At 39.8% G+C, this 11,242-nt stretch overlaps 1 protein-coding gene across 1 annotated transcript; it reads left to right on the forward strand.

The window, feature by feature from the left end:
* Positions 1–981: 981 nt before the first annotated feature.
* SEPTIN2 (septin 2) lies at positions 982–10,792 on the forward strand. Its single transcript, XM_010716509.3, has 8 exons — positions 982–1,084; positions 2,664–2,784; positions 5,134–5,220; positions 6,012–6,135; positions 7,400–7,534; positions 9,215–9,332; positions 10,257–10,358; positions 10,643–10,792. The coding sequence occupies exons 1-8, from the start codon at positions 1,076–1,078 to the stop codon at positions 10,790–10,792; spliced, it is 846 nt and encodes a 281-aa protein (XP_010714811.1). The 5' UTR covers positions 982–1,075.
* Positions 10,793–11,242: the final 450 nt, after the last annotated feature.

Below are 11,242 nucleotides of genomic sequence, written 5' to 3' on the forward strand. Positions count from 1 at the left end.
TTTTTTTGTGGTACAGGAAGGAAAAGGAGCTCACTTTGAGCAGTTCAATACTTCAATAGGAGAAAGATAGCAACTTTGTGGCTATAATCAGCAATGATTCCCTGCTCTGGAAGGGTGGGAAGAGCAAGCATGCATGGAATATGGAAAGAGCCAGGTGGCAGTAATTTCCTACTGCCAAAATGAAAGTCAGCTAGAGAGGGACAGCTCTGATCTGTGGCTGTTGTGAGTGGGAACAGATACCTCCTAGGCCAGAGGAGGAACTGGAAAGGGGACTCAAAACATGCATCAACTCATGCTGACTTTCTTACACTGTCAAAGTAAGTTATATGATTTCTTGAAATCACGCAAGTAAGCCTTATAGAAGCCCTGCGGTGTTGGCAGGCCTTTGTCTGTTTACAGATTTATAGAGGTGTCAGATTTTTCTTTTCCCACCTCAGAATGAAACAGCTGCGTGTGACAATCTTGGCAACATCAGTTAAAATGGATGGCTGAGTTTTTGAGTATCCTGACCAAAGAGGAGAGAAAATGTTTCCTTTTGAAGCCTCAACTCTTTGCAAAGCGCTCAAACATGAAAGGAAGTGCTGAGGGGGAGGAGGCTTAAAAAGAAAAGACTGCATGGGTTGGTTTATTGAGCTTTGAAAAAAACCATTTCCTCTGAATAGATGCCTCTTAGCAGCGTGTTTGGGTTTGGTTAGTTTCTGGAACGGATATGAACTTCTCTTTTATAGGCTGCAATATGGTTTGTCATATATCTGGTGCCTTCAGAGTTCCGTGTTTGTGTTGCTTGAGTTCACTGCACGCTGATGTTAATAGGAATAAAATGCTTACTGGTTGCTGGGAATTGTCTCCTTGTTAATGCTGGAGATTCAGCTACCGGTCCTCTATGAAAAGCAACTCGTACTGTTTCAAAATGTGCATGTTCAATCAGAGGCACTCCTTTTCTAAGTTAGCATTAAGAGTGGGTAGTGATTTGTTGGGGTTTTTTATTTTTATTGGTATTTTTCTCATGCAATTTTTAATAACCTGGGAAACGTTTTTTTTGTGTTTTCAGATTTGCTCCTGAGCTTCCATAAAAATGTCCAAGGTAAGAATAACATTTCTGCCCTAAAATGGAACATTCTAAAATGCATGTTTTGTTTTATAAGTTTTATCTTCACACGGAATGTTTGTCTCTTACCTCGTATTTGGTGAGGCTGTGTGCTAAACTTACAGCTCACAAGTGTGAGAGAATTCACATTTAGAAGATGACAGCGAATGACTGAGTTATGTAACATAGATGTTAGAACAGCTTCATGTAGGATAAACCTCTGCAGTTAACTGATGCTCCCAGCAGGATGGAGTTGCACACAAGAAGCTCCATCTTATGCTTTCACTGAAACTCCCATTCAGCTGCTATGTTTTGAGCAGGAATAATTTAAGGAAAGGATGTTGTTGTGTTTCATTTATTGTTCACATCTTCATTTGTTTAGTCAGTCAACTGACCTACTCAGCAAAAGCCTTCATAAAAATGTGGCAACTTGAATCCCAGCATGCCAATACTTTTCATTTAATTATTTGTCTCTTCCATTTGGTGTAATGGGTGAAAACGTGAGGTTATCAGAGTGAAATGAATAAAAGCTACTTGTGTAATGTATTTGAAGAGGGAAAATAACAGGTCTGAACATTTACCTGCAGTATTTGTAGTAGAGAGCATTTGAAGCACTTCTGTGTTGTTTTTTCCTCTTAAAAATCTCTTAAAGACCTCTGATGAAGTTTCCAGCAGGTGACTGTCATTTCACAAGTACTGTTTTTGGCTGGCTGTGCTAAAAACCACACGAGTAATGGTCACTCTCCTTGTTTAAGCGCATAAGCCTCACGCACAAGTGTAGCAGAAATGCTAAGTCATGGCCTGAAGCAGTGACTGAGCACCTGGTGGAAGGCAGGGCCAACCCAGGGGAGCTCAGGTGCATGCAGTGTACCTGAGGGACTGGAAGGGTGGAACAGGATCCAGCCCTTCCCAGACCTCACTTAGGGGTTGGCAGTGGAGGTGAGGGTCTCTCACTGGAGATCCCTGTGTGCCTGAGGCCTTCTGAGGGTAAGCAGCTTCTTCCTTTGTTTCTGTGTTTACAGCTGCCACACTTGAGCATATTCTTACTTGCTGCAGCCTGAGACTTTGCTACAATGCTGCCATTGCTGCACTTTCCGTTGTGTTACAGAAAGCTTTTTTATTTTAAGCTAGTGTGAGGTGACTGCTGAAGAAGTGTGTGGCCGTAAATGTATTGTATGCTTCAGTAAGCAAATGTTTGAGGCTTTTTTCTCTTATTTTATGTGGTCTTGGATGGGAGTAAAGAAAAGTAAAGGGAACTCTTCTTAAATCCTAGGTTTTCTATACTTCATTGTTGAATAATGGGCAAGCTTGCATAGGGGATCCCTCTGAAGATGCACCTTCAGCTTGTGATTTCAGGTCTTAAATGATGGGGCATTCTAATGGAAATAACTTTCTTTTCTGCATCCAGAGGAGGGCAGGAGGCAGAGCTTTGGGAAGCCAAATGACTTATGACATTTCTGATTTTTCTATGCTTTCTTCTGGTTCTAGTTTATCGTATTTGAAATTGCTATGGAAGACAGTTGCCTAGACAAGTATGTCTTGTATGGTTGCTTATTGCTGTCTTATTCAATTTCAGCAACAGCCTGCTCAGTTTACCAATCCAGAAACCCCTGGTTATGTTGGATTTGCAAACCTTCCCAACCAGGTCCATCGGAAGTCTGTGAAAAAGGGATTTGAATTCACTCTTATGGTGGTTGGTAAGCAAACATGGTGTAGTATTCTTCACAATGAGTTCTCACTGATGTAGAATTTAGAATTAAAGTGAATGTTGCTTCTGCTATTGTAAGGCTTTAACTCGTGTCAGAAAGCTTTGCACTGCAACATTTAACTTTTTTGTACTTTTATTAATTCGTGCATCTGTTGTTTTTGGTATCACAAGCCATGTATGGTAATCATTTTGTGGTTGAAGTGAAAGAACTCTGTTTTGTGCTTTTTGTGTTACTTCCTTCCTTCTGTCTCACAGGGTTCAAGCCTTCCGCTCAAAATCTAATTTAAAATTGTTCTCATGTATGAATACAAGCCCTGTTGGCTTCTTTTCATTAAGAAAATAGTATTAAACTATTTGTTCTGCTTCTGTAGTTCAAAAGAATCTGCATGGGTAGATCTTTCAAAGGAGAGATGGGACAGGACGTGATAAGTGAGAGTTTGAGTTGCTGATTGTTTTGGATCCCAGTAGTTACAGGGAGCATTTGTCCTTTAACCTGCCATTAGCTTTGCCAAAAGGCAGCCCTTGTTTTGCTTTTGTCCCAGTTCTGTCTTCAGCAGCACGGTGCTGGTCTGCACTGGCCCTTAGTTTTGGCTTCTAAGAATTTGATGGTGGTTGGTTCCTGTTACCTGGGGCGAGGGGGAGAAGGAAGAGAGCAGGGACATGGGGAAATGAGGTTATGCTGCGTGCTAAGTACCTTATAATTGTTAGGAGTCATTTAATTTTTGCTTCATTGGATTTGCTTAGGATAATATCACAATGGATCCCTTACAAAACCTAAGGGTAAAGCCAGCCTTTAGATGTTCCAAGTCATGGGATCTGCTGTGATTCTTTGGCATTTGCTCTTTTTTGGTCCTACGTGTAAGAAATAGGGAGGGTGCTTAAAAATCCACATCTCTCTGAGATGAATTGCAAACAGTGCTACATAAAGTAGTCCTGGTAGAAAGCTGTACAGAATTACTCAGACCAAATGGTTATTTCTGCTGAAATAGACAACAGTGGAGAAATGGCATGGTAACAGAGTAATAGCAATTAGCCCCCTGTGCCTCATCTGACTGCGATGTTACTGCTTGCCACTATTCAAAGGGGTAAATGAGAGCTACAGCAAGAGAACTTGCAAAAAAGTAACTTCCATGGAAACTTGGAGTGATGCTGTAAGATACACTAGCAGAGGGAGGAGCTGATGAGAGTGAAGATAAACTGTGCTTTAAATTGTTGATTACTTCAGTAGTTTGGAATGTTAATTTTTTTCCTCTTGAAATATGCATGGCATTTAAGTGTGTTCCTCATGGCCTATATCATAATGTCTGTACTGAGCTATAATTCTTCATTAACTTGCCATGTTTCTTACCATCTGATCAGGACTTTAAGCTATCAGTACTTAGAGTCAGAAAAAGCTGCTGCTTATCTTTGAGACAAGGAAACTGATTTGTTTTAGATGTACTGTTTACCCAGACTGAAAGCAGGCAGTGTTGCTGGTTGAAGTCAAAGCTGTCTTGGTTTTGCTGAACTGATGCCACGTGAGTGTTAAATCGCTGTGTCTGGATGCCTCTTTCACTTGTAGAGGCTGCGTTGGTAAAATCTGATTTGGAGAGAGGTGTTCTATCCAAGAATAGCAGCTCTCGCTCAGATCTTTACTTAAAAATAATTCCTTATCTTTTATTTTGTTCAGAATCTTTGTCAGATTGCTGTTACCATTTTTTACTTCATTTAAGACAATCTCAAAAAAATAACTTGTCCAGTGAATCGAAGCACTGAGCCATTTACGTTGCTGGTCTTTTTTTAATTAACGTTGTGCACATCTTTAGCTGATCAGTTGGCTTTTCAGCTCTTCCAGTGCCTCTGTCAGTAGCTGTAGGAGAAAAGCCTTTTTGTGGTATGCTTTCAGTAATCCCCAAGTTCACCTGTGAAGAATTGCTTTGTGTGCATACTCAGCAGGCATATCACACTGCTCACAGTTTTTTCCTCTATTACTTCTCAGTGTGTGTGAGCTTCTATATTCTGGAATGATAGCAGAAATGCTTGCCTTAAAACCAGAAGACATGAAGAGGGAAGCGATGTCTAATTTTGAATTGATCAGGACTCCACTAGGCTAGCAGGTCTGATTAGAAATCATCAGAAACCTCTGAGGAAGTGCATTATAAAGCTGAGGTGGATCAGCTGTTATTCAACATTCTTGTGTGAGTTTTTTCTAATACAAAGTTATAAGCTGCAGGTCTTTAAATGACAACTGAAATACTTAGATTTTTTTTTCAATCAAATATAATCAGATGTTGCTTTCTGGTTACAGTTGAGATTAGTTATGTAAATATATTGAGTTTATCTGTGTGCTGAATCCCAGGTGAATCCGGACTGGGAAAATCTACGTTAATAAACAGCCTCTTCTTGACAGACCTGTACCCAGAACGGATAATCCCAGGAGCTGCTGGTAAGCACACTCTTCTAGTTGCTCTGTTCTGACGATTTGGAAGTGAATTTTTAATCTTTGGATTTTATTAATAGCTAAGTTATTGTTTCTAGCTGTAGTCATTCTGATGTATTTTCTGACACTTGAACCACCAGATAGGACTGGTTCCCTCAGTACCTGGCCCTTGTGATTTAGTCCCTTAGGATTTGCTTTAGGGTTGTACTGGCACCAACCAGTTAGTCTCTCCTTTTGCTTAGTGTGTCATCACATCACATTAAGATAATCAACTAAAACAGTCAGAATCTTTTTTTCAGTATTCAATCTATAGTGATTTTGAACATGCACATTTTTAATGTTTCCTTGGGCTTGCAATTTGATTCCTTTGCTCATTTAGTGAATGTGCACTTTCTTTTCAGCTCTCTTTGAATCTGCTAAACTAGGCATGCAATGATCCAGCCAAAGAAAATATCATAAGAAAACAGAGGAAGATGCTGTTTTTCACTCTTTGCTCCTTGTTAAACAACTTGCTGTAGCAACTTTCCACACTGACTGAAAACCACTTATCACTTTCAACCTTAAGGAAAAAAATCTTATGTCTAACTTAGTGTTGCTTTTCAAGTTACTGAGTACTTCTATTTTCTCTCAGTCAGGCACTTTTTCCCTCAGTTTCTACAGAGACTTGAGGAAAAGTTTAAAAACAAACGAACAAAAAAACTCAGTTTTCTAACCTGCCATTTAATCTTCTGATCTTATTTCAAAATGACCTGCTCTTATAGATTCTATTCTGAAACACCAAACTTCTTATCTTTTAGAGAAGATTGAACGCACTGTGCAGATTGAAGCCTCGACAGTTGAAATAGAAGAGAGGGGTGTGAAACTACGCCTGACAGTTGTAGATACACCTGGATATGGGGATGCTATCAACTGCAGAGATTGGTACGTACCCAGAATGTCAGTCATCACATGTAGATCAATACGTGTCCACTCTGTTTGTATGAAGGGGTGGTGGTGAAAATAACTGCCCAACTCATCCTTTTCTGTTGAGTTAGCTTAAGTACTGAAGTGTGATGTTTGGAGAGATGGGCGGGTTTTGAAGTAGATTGTATACTTAATATTTGTTTAATATTCAGAAAGCATTGGAACCTCAGTGACACAGTGAATTAAAGAAAGATAAAGTAATTTATCTACTTTTTGGTGCAAATAAAAATCTGCCTTTAGATGTCCAAATTCATCATCTGAGGATTCTAAGATTCTGTGCTTTGTTTTTTTTTTAGTGCATTTTCATCACCTTACGGTTCTGACATTTCTAAAGAGTTTGTGTTCTAATAAGTACTGAGAAATAATGAGATGAATGGCATTCAGCCATAACCTCTGCTGCCCACCTTCTGTCAAGAACTTGCATGTCCATCTCAGCCATTCTCACTACAGCACTGTACTGCCTTTACTTTCTGCTCCCCATCGCTCCAGGTCTCCCACAAGTAGAGACTTATTTGGGATCTTTGCTTTGCTTATGTTGGTTCTCCACCTTAATTGGGAATCAGAACATCTCATGCAAGATAAACGTTTTATTTATACTCACATTCAGTAATAAAGTGGTATTCCTGTCTGCTTAGCCTATGGGATTGAGCACTGGCAAGCATGCAGTAGGAGTACAGCTGTTCTCTCAAACAAAACAGATGTGTGTGTAAGGTGAAGTGGTTCAGGGAGATGCAACTCAGAGCAGTAGTGATGCGAGATTCCTGCGTTTTTGCATCTGTTGCAGCTGCTGACTGACTTTGCTCTTGCATCAGCATCAACAATTTGATGTTTTAAATCAATTTGGAATAAGAAACTTAGATTATCTTCAGCATGTGTAATTAATGCTTAGTCACAAGGCGAATACTAACTCAAGAGTAATTTGCTTAGAAGTTAAGAAATGTATTATTATGTGTAATGTATGCATATTTTATCTTAATATATATGTACAATGCATACATACATATGATGTATTATGCATAGTAGTAACAATTGCTTGTTATTTTGCAGTTCAATTAGAATGCTCAGGTATGCACATAAGATATGGTCTGGCAGCACCAGTAAATTTTGTTCATCAATAGGTTGGTTTATCAGCAAGTTGTCTTTTTAGTGATCTTTCACAGGTAATATTAAATTACTGGCCATTTGGGAGTGAGCACAGTTTAAGTCTCCGTTTGCTTTACAGTTTTAAGACCATAATCTCCTACATCGATGAGCAGTTTGAGCGCTACCTGCACGATGAGAGTGGTTTGAACAGAAGGCATATCATAGATAACCGTGTTCATTGCTGCTTCTATTTCATTTCACCATTTGGTCACGGGTGAGTGTTTCTGTCATTTCATTTTTGAAATGATTTTACTGCAGCGAATTGTTCTTGTGCCTGCTGATGTAAATCTTCAGAATCAAATTGTCATTCCTTAAAGTAGGAGGGAGTAGAACTGCTGAAATTAATGCGTTGCTTCTAAGCTTTCTCCTTACACAGAGAATTAGAATAGTTGGAAGGAACTGGCAAGGATCATTAACTCCAACTGCCTGACCATCTTAGGGCTAACCAAAAGTTAAAGCTTATTAGTGAGGGCATTACCCAGATACTTCTTGGTCACTAACAGGCATGGTGCATCAATCACCTCTCTAGAAAGCCTCCTCCAGTGTTTCACCACCCCCACAGTAGACATATTTCCTAATGCCTAATATGAGCGTGCCCTGGTGCAGCTTTGTGCTGCTCCCACATGTCCTGTCATTGGTGACCAGGATGATGAGATTGACACCTTAGTTTCCCTTCCTGTAAATTGTAGACAGCAGTGAGCTTGCCTCTTCGCCTCCTTTATTTCAGGCGAGGCAGTGTGTCCTCAGCCTCTCACAGGACATGCTGTCCAGCCCTTTTGTCAGCTCTGTTGTCCTCCTCTGGTCACTAGTATCTGATTATTATATTAACATCCTTTTTACATCACTAAGCCCAGAACTGCACGCAATATTCAAGGTGAAGTTGCTGATGCTGAATGTATGCTGACTGCATATGCTGTGTTTGATGTACCCTGAAGTGCACTTCTCTTTCTTGGCCATCTGGACACACTGCCTGCTCATGCTGAGTCTGCTGTCAGCCAGCACCATCAGATCCCTTTCTGCTTAGTTATTCTCCAGTCACTCATCTCCCAGGCTTGTACCTTCTGGCATTGCTTCGTCCCAGGTGCAGAACCTGGCATTTTCCTTTGTTGCATTTCATGCAATTGCTGATTGTCAAGTGCTCCACTGTATCTGGATCGCTCTGCAAGGCCTCTTGTCCCTTTGGAGAGCCAACAGCACCTCACACTTTAGTAAGGTCAGCAACTTGAATTCAGAAGTGAACTTCTGGATTCAATTCCTGTATCCAGATTATTATTAAGTGTTGAATGGAGTAGTCCCTAGAACTGAGCCCTGGAGAACTCCCTTGGCTGCCAGTACCCGTTCACTATGACCCTTTGAGCTTGGCCATTCAGCCAGCTCATCACCTAGCCTTATCATAGGAGAACAAATTACTAAGGTGGGACCTTCCCTTCGTCAACCCACGTTGACTGCCTGATAACAGTTCTTAAATGCCTTTCAGTAGTGTACAGGGTAATCTTCTCCATAACTTTTCCAGACTGAGGTCAGACTAAGAGGTCTGTAGTTTCCTTGGTCTCCTCTTGTACCCTTCTTGTAGAGGTGTGTAACATCGACCAGCTTCCAGTCAGCACACACCTTAACAGATTCCCAAGACCTTTGGTAACTGTTGAGAGGAGTCCTGATGTAACATCCACGAATCCACTCAGTACTCTGGGGTGAGTCCTGCCAGACCCTATGGACTTAGGAATTTTCAGCTGTTACAACTTCTTGTTAAAATTTCAGTGGCCCCCAGTCATGCTTCTCCACATCAGAGGGCCAGGCAGCCCAAGATACATCATTAATAATAAAAACTTACCACCAACCTGATTGATGTTGATCGTTTGTGTTAAAATAAATTAAACTTTTCCCTTATTTTTAGTCTTAAGCCTTTGGATGTTGAATTTATGAAGGCAATACACAACAAAGTAAACATTGTGCCAGTAATTGCAAAAGCTGACACGCTTTCACTGAAGGAGCGAGAAAGACTAAAGAAAAGGGTAAGTATTTTTCTAGCTTGCAGAGAAATGTTGTATTTTGGCTGTAGCAGTGTGGTCACTCTCAAGATGATTCTCTTTCAACCTTATGTTGTCCTCTGCAAGAAAATATAATCACATATGCAATCTGTAACTTTATTTAATACATATTTTTATATCTTAAGTTCTTAACATTGTTTATTTAACTGAGAACTCGCCCTTAAAGTGTTGCCTGTGAAATGGCAGATTGGCTATGCATACAACTACATTGAGTCAATTCTGAAACTTGGAAAATACATTTAAATATGTCTGGTAGTGGTAATTGCTCCCTCACCTGTTTGATCAGCTCCAAGGTAGAGACAAAGCATCTCTCATCTATGGAAACATAACTTTGTTCTCAAGTAAACATTGAATATAGTAGAATTCCCTAAGCAAGGAAGGCTGTGCTTTGCTTTTGTCAATTACAGTCAATGTTAATCTGAATAAATTGGAAGGGCAAATTGTTTGCATTGTTTCCATAGCTTTGTTTTAAAGTTAGATTTCATGGCTAGTAATGCATGTAATTCTAGCTACAATACGAAATGCTGTAAGGCTCAGTTGCAGGTCTTATTTCTATACGAAAGTCAGTGCTACTGGGTAATTCTCCTAGAGGTACTAATTTTTGTAATAGAAGCTGATTTAATTGCAAATACAATTTTTAACTAGTGGAAGTTTTGGTATGTTAAGATAAAGCAGTAGGGAGGAAATGTACCACTGTTTGTCTGAAAGTGTGGGAAGCAGTCGTTGAATGTCATGAAGAAATGTTCTTTAAAAACACAGTTGGCAAGTAATTTGAATTAGTAAGATATACACAAGCTCTTGAACTTGGGCCTAGCTTATCAGGTTACCCAATGCTTTAAAAGTGCTCATTTGTGTACATTATCTCAATTTCTTATATAAAAATCTCAGATTCTGGATGAAATTGAAGAGCACGGCATCAAGATTTATCACTTGCCTGATGCTGAATCTGATGAGGATGAAGACTTTAAAGAGCAGACCAGACTTTTGAAGGTATGAATATACTGTATCTTTTCAGAATGCTCAGGTGGCATTTAATCAAAATACATAAGTGACCTTTGAGAACTTGAGTGAGTCGCTATGGCTGTGTGCTCAGGCTTCTCTATTGGAAAGATGGTGATAATAGTGATTTTTTTTCCTGTAAGATTTTTTACAGCTTCAAATTAAGAGCACTATGAATTTACTACCATAATATGCAGTCTTGAGTAGAACAAGAGTTGTTCTTGTGTTGTTTGTCCTAGTTCATTGTTAGTAGTTTTTGAATTTTGGGTTTTCAGGCCAGCATTCCATTTTGTGTAGTGGGATCCAATCAACTCATTGAAGCCAAAGGTAAAAAAGTTCGAGGTCGACTGTACCCGTGGGGTGTCGTTGAAGTGGAGAATCCAGAACATAATGACTTCCTCAAATTGAGGACCATGTTAATGTAAGTTTAAAAGTTCCAATTAAATAATAGCTTAACTAAAAAAAAAAAGTCAGGAAGATACTCAGACATTGGAATGGGGGTTTGGGGAGATTATGGAATTCTTAAAGGGGTGGAATTTGTCTGGAGGAGACCGTGAGCAAGCTTGATCTAATTGGCCAGGGTAGGGATTGGACCCAACACCCTCCCCAGAGCCTTTTCAATATGGATTACTTAATGATTCTGTGAAAATAACCTTGTGTCTAAGTCTTCTGTTGAACACCCGTGCCCAAGAATGTAAAGTAGGTTGCTTTTCACCTTGTGCTTGTTGAAAGATATCTATTTCTAAGGTATCTGTCTATATAAAGATATTTGCGAAGTATTAGACTTCAAAAGTCTGCTGGTTAGCATCACAGAATGGCCTGGGTTGAAAAGGACCACAATGCTCATCCAGTTCCAACCCCCTGCTATGTGCAGG

The sequence above is a fragment of the Meleagris gallopavo genome, chromosome 11, assembly GCF_000146605.3.
Source record: "Meleagris gallopavo isolate NT-WF06-2002-E0010 breed Aviagen turkey brand Nicholas breeding stock chromosome 11, Turkey_5.1, whole genome shotgun sequence".
In the NCBI taxonomy this organism is placed as follows: domain Eukaryota; kingdom Metazoa; phylum Chordata; class Aves; order Galliformes; family Phasianidae; genus Meleagris; species Meleagris gallopavo.